The following is a 17,526-nucleotide window of genomic DNA, read 5'->3' on the forward strand; positions in this document are numbered from 1 at the left end:
CGTCTGTGCGACACAACTACACACTGCCGCTGACACACTAACTTGTCACTACACACAGTTTGGAAACCTCTGCTGTAAGCCCGTATAAGTTCTAGGCCAAGCAATTCATAGAATCATAGAGTTGGAAGAGACCACAAGGGCCATCGAGTCCAACCCCCTGCCAGGCAGGAGACACCATCACATCAGAGCACTCCTGACATATGGTTGTCAAGCCTCTGCTTAAAGACCTCCAAAGAAGGAGACTCCACCACACTCCTTGGCAGCAAATTCCACTGTCGAACAGCTCTTACTGTCAAGAAGTTCTTCCTAATGTTTAGGTGGAATCTTTCTTTCTTGTAATTCAGACGGTTGTATGCAACACAGTTCTAAGGTGACTGTTCTACTCCTGCAAGGATTTCTCCCTGTGCAGCAGAATGTTGTCCCCATCATCCTCTAGCACACCCCTTAGATAGGTTCCAGGAGTTCCCCCAACCCTCTGGAGCAGATTTAGGAACTGCATGGGGGGAAAGGGTAAAACCCACAGTGCTAGGGCTAATCCCTGCACTAGGGCAACTAATTTGTTGCCTAGCACTCATCTCCAATCATTTTTCTTTACTCCGACTACCCCATGGCAATATATACAAAAATAGCAAAAATACCTCTGTAGTACCAAGAAATATATTTATACTATGTACTTTTAAATATACAGCCACTTTTTTTTAGAAACACTGGGTTTGGTGGTGAGCAAAGCAATGAACCCTGTTTAGCATTAATGCCTCAGCTAGTGCAATTTCCACCATTACTACTCTCAAACAACCCCGATTCATGTAAATACAATTCTCTGAAGTACAGCATTCAAGGGCTTGGAACCCCATCCATAGCAGTGATTGAGACATACGATTTCTGCCATAGCGAAATTCCACAAAGATTACATAATTCAGATGATCAGTAGTTTTGACATATATGTTGCCAACAGCATAGTATTTCAAAGTGTATAAACTATGTCAATGAGCTAAGCAGCATTTCAAAAAATGATTTGGTATGAGGGGGTCATACCTAAGACATATGAGAACTGAAAGTTGCAAAGTATCATAATCAGTTAAGGCAGTAGATCTAATTTCATTTTCTGACATCTTTCTTTTTTAAAAAATAAACACACTGGTGACAAGCAAGAATGTTACTAAATAATAGCAAAGGTTATGAACCTGTAAAGTCATCATACGTGGAAATTAAAACTGGATTGCTATCAATCCAATGTGAAGGACAGGAATGTGTTCCAAAGCTACCCATCAGAAAGCAAATGACTCAAAAGCACAAGTGCAGATGGAGCTGGAAATGCATCTGTTTCTAGCAGGAAGATCATACAGTGTTATGCCAACGTTTTCAATTAATGGACCCATCCGAGAGTTGCATGTTGTTTTCTTTGTTACCTCACAGCACAAGCCTAAACCAGAATGAATCGCTTTCAGATCAGTATATAAATATTCCATCCTAGTCTGCATTCTGCAGCTTCAGTTGCATTTGTCTTGTATGTTCACAAAATTGGCATTTGACTGGATCCGCTTGGCTAGAAAACGAAGGAGAGTGTTTTAAATCCCACATCTCAACATAAAATATTCACATATGAGATCCAAGCCAGCAGACACTACCAAACAGTTCCCACAAGCAAGATCCTTCTAAGCAGGGCTGGCCTAAGACATTTCAGCACCTGAGGCAAACCACAAAATGGCGCCCCACTCCCCCACAGGGAAGAAGGGATGGGTGAAGATCTAGAACATGAGAGGAATAAGGATCTACATTGGGATCTGCTTTGACTCTGAGGTCATGGAGTTAAGTAGAACAGTACTGGGGTGCATTTATGCAACGGGTTTTCAAAATACACCTTCTAAATGCTGATCAGTTGACTGGATCTGATTTTGGGAAACAAGTTAACCCAACTAGACAAGATTCCAGTCTGGTGACATTTATGAAAATTAGGTCACTGTGCCCAAAAATGTCTCAATGAATATGACTCAATGAAAAGGCTGCAGCAAATTTTGTTAGTGTGTAGTCAACCTAGCCAAAGCCACCTACTATGGCCTCAGACGGCATATCCCCTGGTGCAACCATGACCTGCAGGCATTAACCTCCTGAACCATACCATCCGCTGCCTTATAAAAAACAAGAGGGGCTTGCTTCATTATCAGCCATTGGCTACTACCATCTGGCCAGCCACTGAAGTCCAAGAGTGGGATTCAACTAAGCTGTTGCCTGCATGGAAGGATGTCTGCTTGTGCAACAGGACTCCAACCCCCAACCTGCAAACCCATGCATGCCCCCCTAAATCTGATCTGAAGAATGGGAGAAATGCAGAATAGGTTTATTGTATTTTAGTGTTTTGTTGGCAGCCGCCCAGAGTGCCTGGGGGGACCCAGCCAGATGGGCGGGGTATAAAAAATAAATTATTATTATTATTATTATTATTATTATTATTATTATTATTATTATTTAGGGGGTATGCATGTGGGAAGAAGAAAGCTGAACAATCTCAATGCACCATGGACCTCATTCTGTGCACACACTTAGTGTTATGCTGAATTCCACCCCGGGGCTTTGGCTCAGAGGGGTCGATGCAAACTCTCACTGCTCACACCAGCCTTCTGGCAAGAAAGAAAGGCAGCCAGATCCTAAGGAGCTTGCTTGGTTCAATGCACCTCCACTTCCACCCACACTCCTTCACTGGTGTCTTGGTTGGTTTTCTAAGTCACCCAGGGGCACACCAGGATGCCAGAAGGGCAGAGACACTGGTTTGTTTTCAACTAAGTCTTACTCAAGAGTAGATCCATTGAAATTAATGGACTTGAGCTAGTCGTGAATGTTAATTTCAACGAGTCTACTCAAAACAATAGTTAGTTGGCTACAACTTCAGGTCCTAATTATTCACATCTGGCTGGAATGGCTGCACTGCATGTGCTGTGGGTGCAGCCTTGTTACAAAAATGCAACTTGCAGGCGATCTTTTCATCACCACCGATTCCTTTTTTAAAAAATAAATTAATGAACTGATTTTACTTACGCAGAAACAGGATACGTTTTTTCTGCTTCGAGTGAAGGAAGCTGCTGAGGTAGAAAACAACTGGCAAAAAGAGAATGAAGGACGAAACTGCAATCACTGGCACTGTATCGCTGCAGGGGACGGAGCAGTTGAAAGTCATGCTCCAAAGCCTTCGCGTAATATTCATCTAGAAAGAAGGAAACTCCAGGTCTTAAGTCATCAGGGAGAATCATCCGCATTTGTGTGGACGCAGCCACGAGTGGCAGCATGTGCTCTGCCTCATCCCATCCCCTTCCAGCAGTGCTGATCGGAGGCTAGGAACGCTCTATTACAGTTATTAACAAACCACATTGAGATTGAAAGGCAATAAAACCTTAAAGTTTTACATTTTAAAACATTACAGAAAGGACAGTGGGCAATATGAAGGAGTAGGGGGCGCGCAACATGAAATGAAGGGAAGGAAAACTCACTGCATCTTCCACATCAATGCACAAATGGGCCTGCTCTTCGGATTCACCTTTCTTCTCACTCTCCTGCATCGCGTTGTACATGGCATTTAACTTTTCATACGTGACATTGCACTTCTTGCATACTTCTGTGTAGTTACCTGGTGGTGCGTTGTCCTCCCGCCGCTATAGATTCAACCAGGAAATTAAGTGTTACAAAACATGGATATGGAATCCAGCAGATTCTTAAGCATTACACAAATTGAGAAAAATAAATGAAAACTGGCTCAGGTTTTCAGATAAAGGCTTCCCAGATTACACCAAAACCAGTCTTTCTCTGCCGTATCCATTCATAAAACCAGAAGGGAGATGAAAATAAAGCTTTAGCTGTCTGGGTGGGTTTGTTTAACTCTTTAATTTGGCGATCCTGCAAGGCCAACCAGATCCCATTAATATCAAAGGAAAGGATCTGTGAAAGCCAAATCTTTCCAATATTGTTTATTCATTAAGTGAATATATGTTTTGTGGTGGCTACTGTATATAAGCTGTCTGGGTGGCTCACAAAACAAAAACATTTGTCATATGATGGTGTCCAAAGAGAAAATGATGAGTCAGCTTAAATGAGGGAAGCAGCTAAGTTAAGACACAGCTAGGCAGAAAAGGCAGACGAAGGAGACACGTTGTACTTCAAAATGCACTAAATAGAGTCTTATTTGCAGGGCTCTGGGTGAACTTCATTTGTATGTTTTCAAGCTGTCAGTTTATCCATTTTTGTCCAACTTGTGCTATTCTTTTCATTTACCACCCGCTGACAACGCTCATTATTCAATAGCTACTGACTATTCCAACATAAATGCAAAGCAGTTACGCTAATGACTGTACATCAACAATAGGTGGCTTGTTTTGGTATCGCAGAACCCATCACAACAGCACATTTTAACATTTGATACTTGGATCATCGATAAAAAAAGAAGAAAGAAGAGACAGACAGGCATGTACTGGAAACTCTCTACATTTTCCATCAGTGAGAATGTGATTGTAGACAAAGAGTAGCTACCAGGATCTTATAAACACACACAATCTTGAGCAGGCAACCAACATTATGAAGGCATGGGGCACTAAGCACACTTATCTGGCAGTGCTTTCTAAAGAAAGCAAAGGGAACTTATTTCAAACAAGAGTTTAGCAGTAAGATGTAGCTGTCAGTTGAAATAATGACATGTACTTGAAATTTTAAATTGGAGCTTTGCTAATCACTGCAATCCTAAAACGGTCATACTCCAGGTATACATTCTTTCAGGCCAAATGTCTAAAGTACTATGCTCTGCACACCTAAAGAGATTTTGGGTAAGCCATTCTCCAACATCTCTCCTCCACAAGGTGCATGGTAAAATACTTTTGAAATGGAACAGCCTTTGCAAAGACCTGTTGCATGACTTGGAGGTCAGCTCTTCAAAGGGTAAAAAAAAAGGACCACATGAAAAATACAGGGAAATGATTGGATAATGGCATTGTGTGGATGCCCCATGAGTGGAGGAACCATGGCAATTCCACATTAATTGCCTAGAATGCTATCCAATGTTAGCCATACTCAAAACAGACCTATTGAAATCAATGGACTTATGTTAGCCAATTTCAATGGGTCTGTTCTTAAGTATGACTAGTGTTGAACACCTAATGAGAGCCAATAAAACCATTTTAGTTTTGTGGCTTTAATTTTACTATCATGTAAACAGCTCCATTGCTATCAAATATGCTATTTATTTATTTTGTGCTGATCTAAATTAAGCTTAGGGTGGAAAACCAATATAAAACCCTAAACCTGGCTGCACAATTGCACTGAACTTAAGCTGGATCATTTTCAAGAAGGCAGCTATTGCAACATCCCAATGATACCAGATTAGAAAGATTTCACAACTCATTTGCAGACATGTTAAAACCCAACTTTCAAAAATGCATTCAGTTAAATGTATTCAGCTATGGCTAAACTCATACTATAACAAAACAACAGAAAACCCATATAGTTAAATCAAGAGGTGACAAGGCCCAGAATAAGGAAAGAAAGTGATTTACTATATGCAGAGATTACACGACTCTTCCTATATAATTACCAACTATTGTGAGACCAAAACAGCGCCATAATTGCATATGAAATGGAGGTGAACATTAATTAGAATGCATTTTGTTCTCCCAGTTGTGAACACCTGCGTTTTATAGATAATTGTTCTACCTGCCTAAACTGCATAAGAGTTTGAGAATTACATTCGCCGCATTTTGCTCTGGAAAAAAAAGCCCACCAAAAACATTTTCACTACACAATTAGAGGGCTCAACTGTACCCTTACATAAACAGGTACTGATACCTGGAGGTTGTGTTCAAAGCATGCCAATGATTCATTGAATAAGGCCAGGAACATCTCTGTACTATTTGATAAGCCTTCACTGTTGTTCTTTAAACAACCTGTGAAAGAAGACAAATGTCAATATATCCCAGCAACTGCTTCCAGAAGGTTGTTTTTGGCTAAGGGATATTCATATTTGAGATCTTGCTCATTTATGCTTTTCTTTTCTTATGCATACATTTTATTTTCATACCAATGCTCAAATTCACAGGTAGTCTAAGGATGCTCTCAGATGTAGATGATTTAGGAACACCCAATCATCACTGTTCTCCTTTAAGTTACAAGACGAATAGCATCTCTGCTTGCAGATTTCTAACACCGTTGCCAAGCAGGTGGTCGTCCCTTTCCCTGGCCCAAAATGTTGGACTGGGGACAATTTGGAGTGGGACCATTATATGGATAGGGAGTTACTCTCCCTTCATTGCATATTATTAAGGACTTGGTTACTCCCAGGACAGGTAGCTTGAAAATAAGAAATCAGGTAAATATGCACAACGCAGATATTCAGCAATAAAGTAGACAGAGTACATACTTGCACAGTTTGCTTTTTGCCATGTGTCGTTAAAAAACTTATCCAGGACCACAACTATCTGCAGTCGATCTGACATCAAGAGACTTTTGGCACAAGGGTTACTCTTGGTAGCATTCTGAAAGAAGGGACAGAGAGAGATTGTTATACATTCATATATACGCATACATACATATACATTTACATATATATATATGTCATTCAGACCAGGGTATCTTAACAAGCAACTCCTCCAAAGTGTACACAGAGGAAATAATAGAAGATGACTCAAAAAAGCAAGCCAACCTGCCTCTTGCAGGCAAGGAGAAATACTCCATATAATGCTTTAATTATGGGACAAGAAAAACAGGACAGCAAAAGAAAGGAAGAAACAAGAACAGCTTACCCCAACTTGGTGCTCCCCAGATGTTCTGGATCACAATTCCCACCATTCTTGACCACTGGGCTGGGACTGATGGGATTTATAGTCCAAAACATCTGTAGAGTACTGGGATGGGGGAGACTAAGCTAGAATGCTGTTTTGACTATTTATAAGCTGCCCAAATCAGTCTTAAGTATATAGGAGAACTCTGGAATCTGCCTTATATTAACCCAGATCTGTCTAGCCCTATGTTGCCTTTGCTGGCACCACCTCCCCAATGTCTCAGGCAAAGATTTCCCCCAAACCTGTTGCTTGAGATTCTTTCAACTACTAACTGAACCTGGGATCTTCTAAACCCTGTACTTATGCTCCACCACTGAGAGACAGGCGCTCCACAAAGGCCCTACAAGCAGTGCACAAGCGGAAAAAGGGAAACTTAAACCACTGACTTTAGCTTACATTACAATCCAGAAACCAGCAAAGTTGGAGTGCTAGGCTTAGACTGATTTAATCTTGTTAGTTTTGGTCCATTACATCTACTTGGCAGCAGTTTAAAAAGTTTGAGGACCTCAGCTTAAGGGTCTGTCCGTATCAGCTCATATTTGTGATCTGTCACTCAAAGCAATTCCATTTCCCATCTTTGGTTGTTCCTGCTTAATATTCTTAATCATGCTGTTCATTTCCCATTTTGTTGTTGTTTGTATGTATGAGTACTTTTATTTTATATGTTAATTATTATGTTTCATATGGATTTGCTTTGTAAGTGACATTGAGGGAACTTGCCAAAAGGCAGGGCATAAGTTAATTTTATTTACAACTTTCCAGGTTCAAATTGCTCAGAGTGGAAAAGATGCAAGAATTCTTTCAGATGGCTAAACCTGAAATTTCCATAGGCCGAGAGTTTTCAATCAGGGCAATATTCAAAAGGGTGAACCCCCTACTACCATCTGCATTAGCTAGACAACATTCTCCCGCAATGGTCTGCCTGGACACTGTTATAAGAAGCACCTAGGAACCAGAGAGAGCACATTTTTAATGACTGCTTCAGTGTCCTCCCCAAGAAAACTCATCAGGCACCTACTGTAATTTAGATGGCAAATGAAAACATTTTTATTTTTTCAGGTTGAGGCAGGCCTGCACAACGTGTGGTCCACCCAAGCTGAATACAGTTCATCAACCATAAACTGTGGCCTGCCAGGTACTTCACATTCTGGTCTGGCAGTACAAGGCAGCACCAAAAACAATTGAATCCTTGGTGGGACATCCTACTATAGATGACTGTTGATAATGATAAAATAATTGTAGCTAATAAAGAGAAGTTATTTCTCTTTAAGCAGCTAAATGAGCTTTTATGGCTATTCTGAGGGAACTTTTGCTATTAACTTTTTTAATTGTTTTTTTCCATTTTAATTTCTTTTTACAAAAACATTAGAAGAGCCTGAAGGATCAGGCCAATGACCCATCTGGTCCAGCATCCTGTTCTCACAGCAGCCAACCAGATGCTCGTGGGAAGCCCCAAAGTAGGACCTGAGCACGCTACAGTGGTACCTCAGGTTACATACGCTTCAGGTTACAGACTCCGCTAACCCAGAAATAGTGCTTCAGATGAAGAACTTTGCTTCAGGATGAGAACAGAAATCGTGCTCCGGCGGCGCGGCAGCAGCAGGAGGCCCCATTAGCTAAAGTGGTGCTTCAGGTTAAGAACAGTTAAGAACGGACCTCCGTAACGAATTAAGTACTTAACCCGAGGTACCACTGTACTCTCCACACTGGTGATTCCCAGCAACTGGCATTTGGGGATATGCTGCCTCCAGGGAAAACACAACTATCATGGCTAGTAGTAACCGATATCCTTATCCCTCATCAGTGTGTCTAATCCTCTTTTAAAACCATACAAACCTAAAGCCAAAGTACAGTGGTACCTCTGGTTATGAACTTAATTCGTTCTGGAGGTCCATTCTTAACCTGAAACTGTTCTTAACCTGAGGTACTTTAGCTAATGGGGCCTCCCGCTGCCGCTGCGCCACAACCGCAGAATTTCTGTTCTCATCCTGAGGTAAAGTTCTTAACCCGAGGTACTACTTCTGGGTTAGCAGAGTCTGTAACCCGAGGTGTTTGTAACCTGAGGTGTTTGCAACCCGAGGTACCACTGTATCAACATACAGTGGTACCTTGGTCCTCAAACTTAATCCATTCTGGGAGTCCGTTCGACTCCCGAAACCATTCAAAAACCAAGCGCGGCTTCTGATTGGCTGCAGAAGCTTTCTGCGCTCAATCTGAAGCAGTGGGGGACATTCGGCTTCCAAAAAACACTTGCAAACCAGAACACTTCCGGGTTTGTGGCATTCGGAAGTCAAGCCATTCGAGTACCAAGGTACCACTGTACATAAATACTTTATGATCTTAACTTGTTAGCTGCTCTAGGAATTCTTATAGTTGATGAATGAGGTATATTTAGTAAATAAAACAAAAGCAAACATCCTGCAGAGGTAAAGTGCTCCAAGAATTACACTTTTTCTTACTGTAAGGTATATGTAAAATGTGGCCTTACAGTCAGCTGTGACCCAATCTTGCCTCATCCACAAATCAAGAGGAAGAACCTATATTTACTTTGACCAGGAAGAGTTGCCCTTCCACTGTGAAAGAGGTCATACCCTCTAAGGCACATATCCAACAGCAGAAGTTGCAGAATGCACACACCAGTACTCAATCCCAAATCAATATTTTCCATGTGTTATTCTCCCCAGTGAAGTGGTTTTTCCCACATGTGACTGAAGTTCAATGACAGAATTAGTCAGACCTATACTTCTTTTCCAGCTATTACAGGCCACTTCTTGTTTCCTTTCAAGTGCCTGCTGAGCCAAAGTAGTGACTGGTTTCTTCACAGACAATATATAGAAGAGGCTAACAAAACTACAAACATTTTCCAGATACAGACAAGTTTTCAGTAGATTGTTCTTGACTCTTATTTCAGATCCTGCATATCTTGTGTCCCACCGAACTGAATATAGCTCAATGGTCATCTATGATGCCCCACCAAGGAGTCAATCGCTCTCTTGTTTTTGTGCTTGCCTGGGGCTGCTAAAACAGAGAATGTGAAGCATTCAACAGGCCACAATATATGGTTGAGGAGCAGTACTTAGCTTGGGTGGGACACAAGTGGTGCAGGCCTGCCTCAGATTGTCTTTGAAAAAGGAAAGCTGCAAACCCATAGTTTGCTCATGTGTGCCCAGCTAGTTGTCAAATCCAGCTAGTCCACCAAGCTGCAACTGGTATACCTTTTAACTCCATCAGGCACCATGTATCAGCATGAGCAAAAATGAGTGTAAGCATATAGGTAAACATATCAGTTTGCAACCCGGAGACCTTCCCTCCTCAACTTTTAACCTTTCAAGGTAGAAGAACAAGCTGCTACTGTTCTCCTCACTTCATAGTCCCTGTAAAAAGCAGGCCTCTGGTTTCATCCCACAGCAACCAGGGAGGAGGCCCCAGCTAAGCCTTCAATCTTAAATCAACTTGTATGGGCCACCAAATTCAGTTAAAACTTACTCCAGAAAGACATGCTTAGGATCCCACTGCCAGAATACTTCCCCACTGTTACCGTCTGGGAGAACTTTCATTCTGGGAACTACAGTATGGGTTGCTGTTGGTTGGTTGTTTTTTGTTTGGCCAAAGACAAATAAGTTTCAAATAAGCCTACAGCTTCACAGAGAGCAAGAGGAACTCCTTAATGCAACCCATCAGAAACACTCTTTCCCAGAGGGGAAACCACGTTTGTCGAAACAGCAAAAACAAAAAAGCTAATGCGTTTTTATGGCAAAATCTCCCATGGGCTCTTTTTGAGACGCCGCAGAGGGTTTTTAGCTGGTTTATCAGAAACGCAAGACACACTAGGAGACCCTGGAAGCTCCGTCCCCGCGCCCACCTGCCCCAGCCCTGCCCCGTCTTTCTGCAGCAGGCGCTCGCGAAAGGCAGGCGAAGGAAAACGCACCCCGACGACCCGGGCGATGTTCTCGTACTGCTCCGTGGCGTCCCGGAACTGGCGGTAGCAGTTCTGGCAGAGCCTTACAGGCCGGGCGCTCCGCGCAAGGCAGCCCGTCAGCGTGGCGCTGCTGTTGGCGAAGGCGGCCAAGAGCTCCCGGCACTCCGGCTCCAGCTGCGCGTCCAGCAGGTCCCCCGCGAGCCCCGAGCCCAGCGACGCCAGGTCCGCCGCCTCCAGCAGCTCCCAGGACAGAGGGCGGCGCCGGCCTCCCGAGGCACTTTCCTCCCAGCCGCTCCCTGCGGAGCACAGGCCCAGCAGAGCGCCGGGAAGCAGGAGCAAAAGCGCGGCCGGGCCCATCGCCGCCACCCGCGCCGCGCCCGGGGAGAAGCGGGAGGAAGAAGGGAAGCCGCCCTCGGGTCCTGCCTGCCGAACGCCGCCGCCGCCGCTTGCAGAAGCGAAACCAGGTCACGTGCAACAGGGAGGTGAGCGCGCGCAGGGCTGGGTGGGGGGGAGAGAGAGAGGAAGCGCTGTCAACATTCGGGAACGGGGCCCGGCGCGGCGTCTCATTGGGTGCTGGGGATTCGACGCGTCATAAGGTAGGAGCGTCGGCCGCGAGAAGGGGCGGGGCCGAAGGGCGCAGCGGGTACAGCGAGAATGCGCTGGCAGATTCGGAGGCGGGGTTTGAGGGCTGGCGGCTTGTTCGATTGCGGAGGGGTTTGCTGCGCTGCAAGGCGATAGGAGCAATAGCTATGTCGGCACCTCAATGCTAGTAAGTGTGTGTGGAATGTAAAAGATGAACCACAAAATCCTTAGTTGTCTGGGACTAAAATCATACCATAGCATCATGGGCGTAGCCAGGATTTTAGTTGGGGGGGGGGGCAGGCCTTTTGTGGGCGGGGGCGAACCTTAGTTTGCTCTGTATTATATTGATTTTTATTGATGAGGGCAGCTGCCCCTCCGTGCTCCCCCCGGGTAGCTTCAGTGCATACGCGTTGCAGAAAAAGTGATTGGGTTTTTCTGGAGCACTTCCTTTCCGTTCAATTACAATCAGGGTGCCAACTTGAATAAAATATTGGGGGGCCGAAGTAAGCCTCGGCCTGCATAATTGATCACAATGCATGCCGTGCGCACACCATTTGAATGGCAATGCGCATTAACTTGTGGGGCAGCCCCCTCAAATATTTTATGGGGTGGGCACAGGGACCTCAGTCCCTAGGAGTTGGATCCTATGGTTACAACAGAAACTCGAGGTTCCTTCATGTTTTCCTCTGAAGCCCTCTTGGGATAATGGAACATCTCGCTGATCTGCAGGGGGGAAAGAAGTGGGGAATCTGTGCTCTTGGCTGTGACAGGTTTGGCGTTCTTTGGTATAAGGGGTGTCCCCTATGCTATCTGTGTCTATAATATATGGGATCTTCCCTACCTTGAAATGGATCTCTTTCTGTATACCGTATTCCTCCACACCTGCTCCAGTCATTCTCCTGAGGCCCTGCTCCATATCCCTGCCCCTGTGAGACACAACTGGCAGTCGCAAGAGCTAGGGCTTTTCCTGTGGGGCATCTTGGTTTATCTTTCATAGAATCATACACTGTTTGGTGTTTGGGAATTTTGTTGTTGTGGTTATGGCTTTTTCTTGTAATATATTGATCTGACGATAAATGGTGGGGATTGTTATGTATTTTAATATTATGTGGTGTGTGGATTAGTTTGGTGCTTCTTTTGAAAATTATTTTAAAATAAAAAAGAACATATCCATCACTAAATCCTGTGGAACTCAGGAAACTTGGAGTTGTAGCCAACAAAGTACTACTTAAATTTGTTATTGTTCAGTCGTTTAGTCGTGTCTGACTCTTTGTGACCCCATGGACCAGAGCACGCCAGGCACTCCTGTCTTCCACTTCCTCCCACTGTTTGGTCAAACTCATGTTGGTAGCTTCGAGAACACTGTCCAACCATCTCGTCCTCTGTCATCCCCTTCTCCTTGTGCCCTCCATCTTTTCCAGCATCAGGGTCTTTTCCAGGGAGTCTTCTCTTTTCATGATGTGGCCAAAGTATTGGAACCTCAGCTTCACAATCTGTCCTTCCAGTGAGCATTCAGGGCTGATTTCCTTAAGAATGGATAGGTTTGATCTTCTTGCAGTCCATGGGACTCTCAAGAGTCTCCTCCAGCACCATAATTCAAAATCATCACTTCTTTGGCGATCATCCTTCTTTATGGTCCAGCTATCACTTCCATACATCACTACTTAAATTAGACCTACTGAAATTAATGGAGCTAAGTTAGTCATGTCAATCAATTTCAACGGGTCTACTTAGCACTGTGGGCTAGCACTGGTAACAGCCCTTATCTCTGAGTAAACATAAATAGAATTGGTATCACAATTAAAATGCATCTTGTATTGTTTAAAACATGGTTCTAGAAAGTTGGCAACCCCCAAGAAAGCAGAGGCAACGGGGTCAGCTTGTGCATTTGGCAACATATTAAGTCAATGCTTGTTTAGAACATTTATGTTTATGATATATTAATTCTATGGTACATCTAATATTTTTAAACATATATTAAATCTCTTAAATCTGTCATATCCTTTCATTTTAAAGTTAAGTGTCTGCAACCCAGACAGGCTGAAAAGTTACCGTAATAAATGAAGCTTATCATAGAATCATAAAATCATAGAGTTGGAAGAGACCACAAGGGCCATCGAGTCCAACCCCCTGCCAAGCAGGAAACACCATCAGAGCACTCCTGACATATGGTTGTCAAGCCTCTGCTTAAAGACCTCCAAAGGAGGAGACTCCACCACACTCCTTGGCAGCAAATTCCACTGTCAAACAGCTCTTACTGTCAGGAAGTTCTTCCTAATGTTTAGGTGGAATCTTCTTTCTTGTAGTTTGGATCCATTGCTCCGTGTCCGCTTCTCTGGAGCAGCAGAAAACAACTTTTCTCCCTCCTCTATGTGACATCCTTTTATATATTTGAACATGGCTATCATATCACCCCTTAACCTCCTCTTCTCCAGGCTAAACATGCCCAGCTCCCTTAGCCGTTCCTCATAAGGCATCATTTCCAGGCCTTTGACCATTTTGGTTGCCCTCCTCTGGACACGTTCCAGTTTGTCAATGTCCTTCTTGAACTGTGGTGCCCAGAACTGGACACAGTACTCCAGGTGAGGTCTGACCAGAGCAGAATACAGTAGCACTATTACTTCCCTTGATCTAGATGCTATACTCCTATTGATGCAGCCCAGAATTGCATTGGCTTTTTTAGCTGCCGTGTCACACTGTTGGCTCATGTCAAGTTTGTGGTCAACCAAGACTCCTAGATCCTTTTCACATGTACTGCTCTCAAGCCAGGTGTCCCCCATCTTGTATTTGTGCCTCTCATTTTTTTTGCCCAAGTGCAATACTTTACATTTCTCCCTGTTAAAATTCATCTTGTTTGTTTTTGCCCAGTTCTCTAATCTGTCAAGGTTGTTTTGAAGTGTGATCCTGTCCTCTGGGGTGTTAGCCACCCCTCCCAGTTTGGTGTCATCTGCAAATTTGATCAGGATGCCCTTGAGTCCATCATCCAAGTCGTTGATAAAGATGTTGAATAAGACCGGGCCCAAGACAGAACCCTGTGGCACCCCACTAGTCACTCTTCTTGATACCAAGCCAAAATGTACTGTAGTTAGCAGCTGCTTAGTGACTGCATACTGGAAAGGATACATTTGTTGGTGTGTATGTGGAATGGTATTTGCTTTCAGAGGCTGAGAACAAAAAAGCAGGGGAGAGGCTGTAGATGCTAGATGTGACAATCAATCTAGACATTTCTACATACAGTAACTCTAGGCCTATGTAACTGATGTTCCCATGTATGCGAGGAAGACAATATTGAGACAAACTTGTATTTTGGCAGTGGATTTTGCCATTTTTGCAACCTTATGATATTCTGGGTCTTCTGGGGTAGGACTTTTCTCTTCATCCCATGTCTCAATAAAAACAGTTCTCCTTCAGTGCCAGTTTGGAGAAGTCTACACATTAAAACCCAAAGAAGCAACATGTGTCTGCAGCACCTCTTTTTCTCATGCCTCTCCTTTTCTTATTTTTGCTTACTACAAGGTGCCCTGGCCAGGATCTTTTCTTTGTGAATCACCCCACCCTTGGTATGTGTGTGACTGAGGGCTAGTCTGGTTGGGCAGGATATTTCCATCCTATTTATATTCTTCTTTTTCCAGGATTCCTCTCCATAAGGGATAAGACACTCTAGCTGTGAAAAAGTTCAGTTAGGAAATAAAGCTTTTAAACTTTAATTGTTGTTTGTTTGTTTATCCTTGCATCTTTGCATTTCCTTGCGAAGAATGATCCTGGGCTGTGTAATGGTGATGGCTTTGATCACATGGAAATCTGTTTCTTGGAGGCAGATATCCACCATCACAAAAATATGTAGCCCCTTCTTTCTGGTGAGCCTACCATGATAGTAGAAATAAATAAAATCACAAACTGCACTGCCAAACTGTGTTCCACATCAGGACATGCCCCATTCTGTACTTATGGCAAAACTCTCTACAAAGGCTTATTTTAAAAGGACTGTGGGATACCACAGTATTTAATGTTGCTTCATCCTTCTGCCAGCCTTGCCTTGATGTGAGACGAAATAATGCAGAGTCACCTGTGTTTGATCCTCATTCATCCTCTCACTTTGATTCAAAATGTCAACAGATAATAAAACGAAAACCTGTAAATCTGCAGGAAGAATTCCAGATCCATTATCCCCATTGCCAAGAAGCAGATTTTCACGCAGTATCCATCTGCAGTTTGCACTTAATTCATTCAGTATTGTCAATTGCTCACTTTAATTAAACACTCCAGGTGTTTTTGTGGATGTTTTTCTGCAGACATAAAGCTTCACAGAAGTTGTAGTCTTAAAGCTGCATAAACGGTTAGTATTGTATGCAAGGTCACAATGTTTCCTGAGTTCTGAAGTATTAAAAGTGTGATAAATTTGTGGAACTTTAGGCCCTGATCCTGCTAAAGTTAGTTACAACTAACACCACAAACTTATGCATATTGACTCAGAAATAAGTCCCAGTATATTCCCATGTAGGTTTGCACAGAATTGTGACCTAAGTCTCATGGAGCAAATGGGACTTGAGTTGCATGACCGTCTTGATCCATTAATTAAAATGGGATTTCCAGTCCAATTTAATGCTCAATTTGCATGTAACACTAAGTCAAATAATGGCTTAGCACAAATATGTGAGTGTGCGGGCTCCCAGAGAGATTTACAGCCACTTTTCCTCTACTCCAGTTGCTGTAAGCTAAGCCATGGTTTGACTTTGCATGATTTTTGAATCTAGTTTCATGGTTTATCTCTTTCAGACAAACCATGAATTGTAAACCAAGGACAAGCCTGGGTTGTACTTCATGTTTAGTCTGGAGTAAGACAAACCACAAGCTCGGGTTTGGATGACATACCAAGCCAAACCATGGCTTAGCTTACAGCAGCAGGACCAGAGAAGAAGCAAAGTGGCCATGATAGTCCTAGGAGCCTACACACTCTCATGCATCTGTGCTAAACCATGGCTTGCCTTAGCATTACATGCAAGCCAAGTCTATTGTGTTGTTTACTCAGAAGTAGCTAGCTTGTATTTGCATTGCAGCATTAAATGAAGTTTATAATAAATAAACGAGTCCAGTTTAGTTCAGTGATGTTTGCTCCCAAGTATGTATCTTGGGCTTGGGTGTTATTTCGAGGGTTTTGTTGTTGGTGGGGAGTTGTTACAGTTGGCTGTATCTTTATTTTAGATCTTGTTGTGGTTTAGGTGGACATTGTTCAGTTTTGTTGTATATTTTTATGCTTTTAATTATTGTTTATGGCTGCTTTTGTTACGTTGTAGTTAAGTATTTTTTCATGTTGTAATTATGTGTTTTTTCATGTTGTAAGCTGCCTTGAGCATGGTTTGAATTGTGGAAAGGTGGCATGCAAAATATATGGTCTTAGACATAACTAAGTTGGCCCAGTGTGAAGCTTTGTTCTTTAGCCATTGGCCACTGCAAACTTCTGTAAATAATTGTGCCACCATTCTCATACCTATGTTCTTCTCTCTAGGTCTCAGCTATTATAATTGAATTCATGAGAATGTGCAGAGACACTTGTATGTTATAAAGTGAATGCTTTAAAATATCAAAAATATGATGATAATAATGCAAAATATTTAATTCCTTGTGATGCAAGTTTAAGTTTGACAATAATGAAAACATATGTTCCAGAATGAACATGACATGGCTAACTTTTGATATGAGTTTTTGGAACAGAATTCAGATATTACTGAATAGTAATATTTGACTCAAGTTTTAACTTTGGGAAAGAGGCAGTAGCTGGTGTGTGTGTTTTGGTGGTGTTGGGTTGGGGGGTTTTGGTGGGGTTTTTTTAGTACATTCTAATGGAAAAGGCATCTGTAGAAGCTGCTTTTTGCCTTGAAAATTTACTTATAATGTTCTTCGTGAGCTGAACACAATACAAAAGCTATTTTAATGCACCTGTTGGCTCCCCCCCTTGAAAAAAATAACAAGGGTGGGGGGTATGTTGGTGAAAGCATAACAAGGAATGAGTTCAGTTTTAATAAGCAATCATACTATTTTGAAAAGAATCCTCTTGTAACAAGTTTACACAATTTTGAAGGAAAAAGATTTTATGTCTGAGCAATTTAGTGGTATGTCATTTCTAAGGATTCTGACAAGCTCCCAGTTGCTTTTACTCATGTGCTTTTAATTAAACCATAATTGTGCCATGCGTTATAAAATGAAAGAAAAGCT

At 42.7% G+C, this 17,526-nt stretch overlaps 1 protein-coding gene and 1 long non-coding RNA gene across 3 annotated transcripts in view; one reads left to right on the forward strand and one right to left on the reverse strand.

The window, feature by feature from the left end:
• Window positions 1–641: 641 nt before the first annotated feature.
• Window positions 642–11,241, reverse strand: OSTM1 (osteoclastogenesis associated transmembrane protein 1). The gene is made up of 6 exons (XM_081186662.1): window positions 10,741–11,241; window positions 6,392–6,506; window positions 5,821–5,918; window positions 3,483–3,644; window positions 3,034–3,199; window positions 642–1,546 (listed from the first exon to the last, which is right to left on the reverse strand). Exons 1-6 carry the CDS (start codon window positions 11,086–11,088, stop codon window positions 1,491–1,493), a joined length of 945 nt encoding a protein of 314 aa, XP_081042788.1. The 5' UTR covers window positions 11,089–11,241; the 3' UTR covers window positions 642–1,490.
• A 167-nt stretch (window positions 11,242–11,408) lies between these two features.
• Window positions 11,409–17,526, forward strand: part of LOC308583041 — a 46,005-nt gene continuing 39,887 nt past the window's right edge. For both annotated transcript variants that reach the window (XR_014006017.1, XR_014006018.1), the window contains exon 1: window positions 11,409–11,500. This is a non-coding gene — a long non-coding RNA (uncharacterized lncRNA). The remainder of the gene's footprint in view (window positions 11,501–17,526) is intronic.

Source organism: Podarcis bocagei (assembly GCF_964188305.1).
Source record: "Podarcis bocagei genome assembly, chromosome: 3".
Taxonomy (NCBI): domain Eukaryota; kingdom Metazoa; phylum Chordata; class Lepidosauria; order Squamata; family Lacertidae; genus Podarcis; species Podarcis bocagei.

What these genes read in the sequence shown, in the direction of transcription:
- OSTM1 (XM_081186662.1), bottom strand. Translation starts at nt 11,088, where the DNA reads ATGGGCCCGGCCGCGCTTTTGCTCCTGCTTCCCGGCGCTCTGCTGGGC. An exon ending in GCAAAAAGCAAACTGTGCAA is followed by an intron (nt 5,919 to 6,391) that starts GTATGTACTCTG and finishes CTTCTTTCACAG; the next exon opens with GTTGTTTAAAGAACAACAGT. An exon ending in GCATTGATGTGGAAGATGCA is followed by an intron (nt 3,200 to 3,482) that starts GTGAGTTTTCCT and finishes CCTTCTTTCTAG; the next exon opens with ATGAATATTACGCGAAGGCT.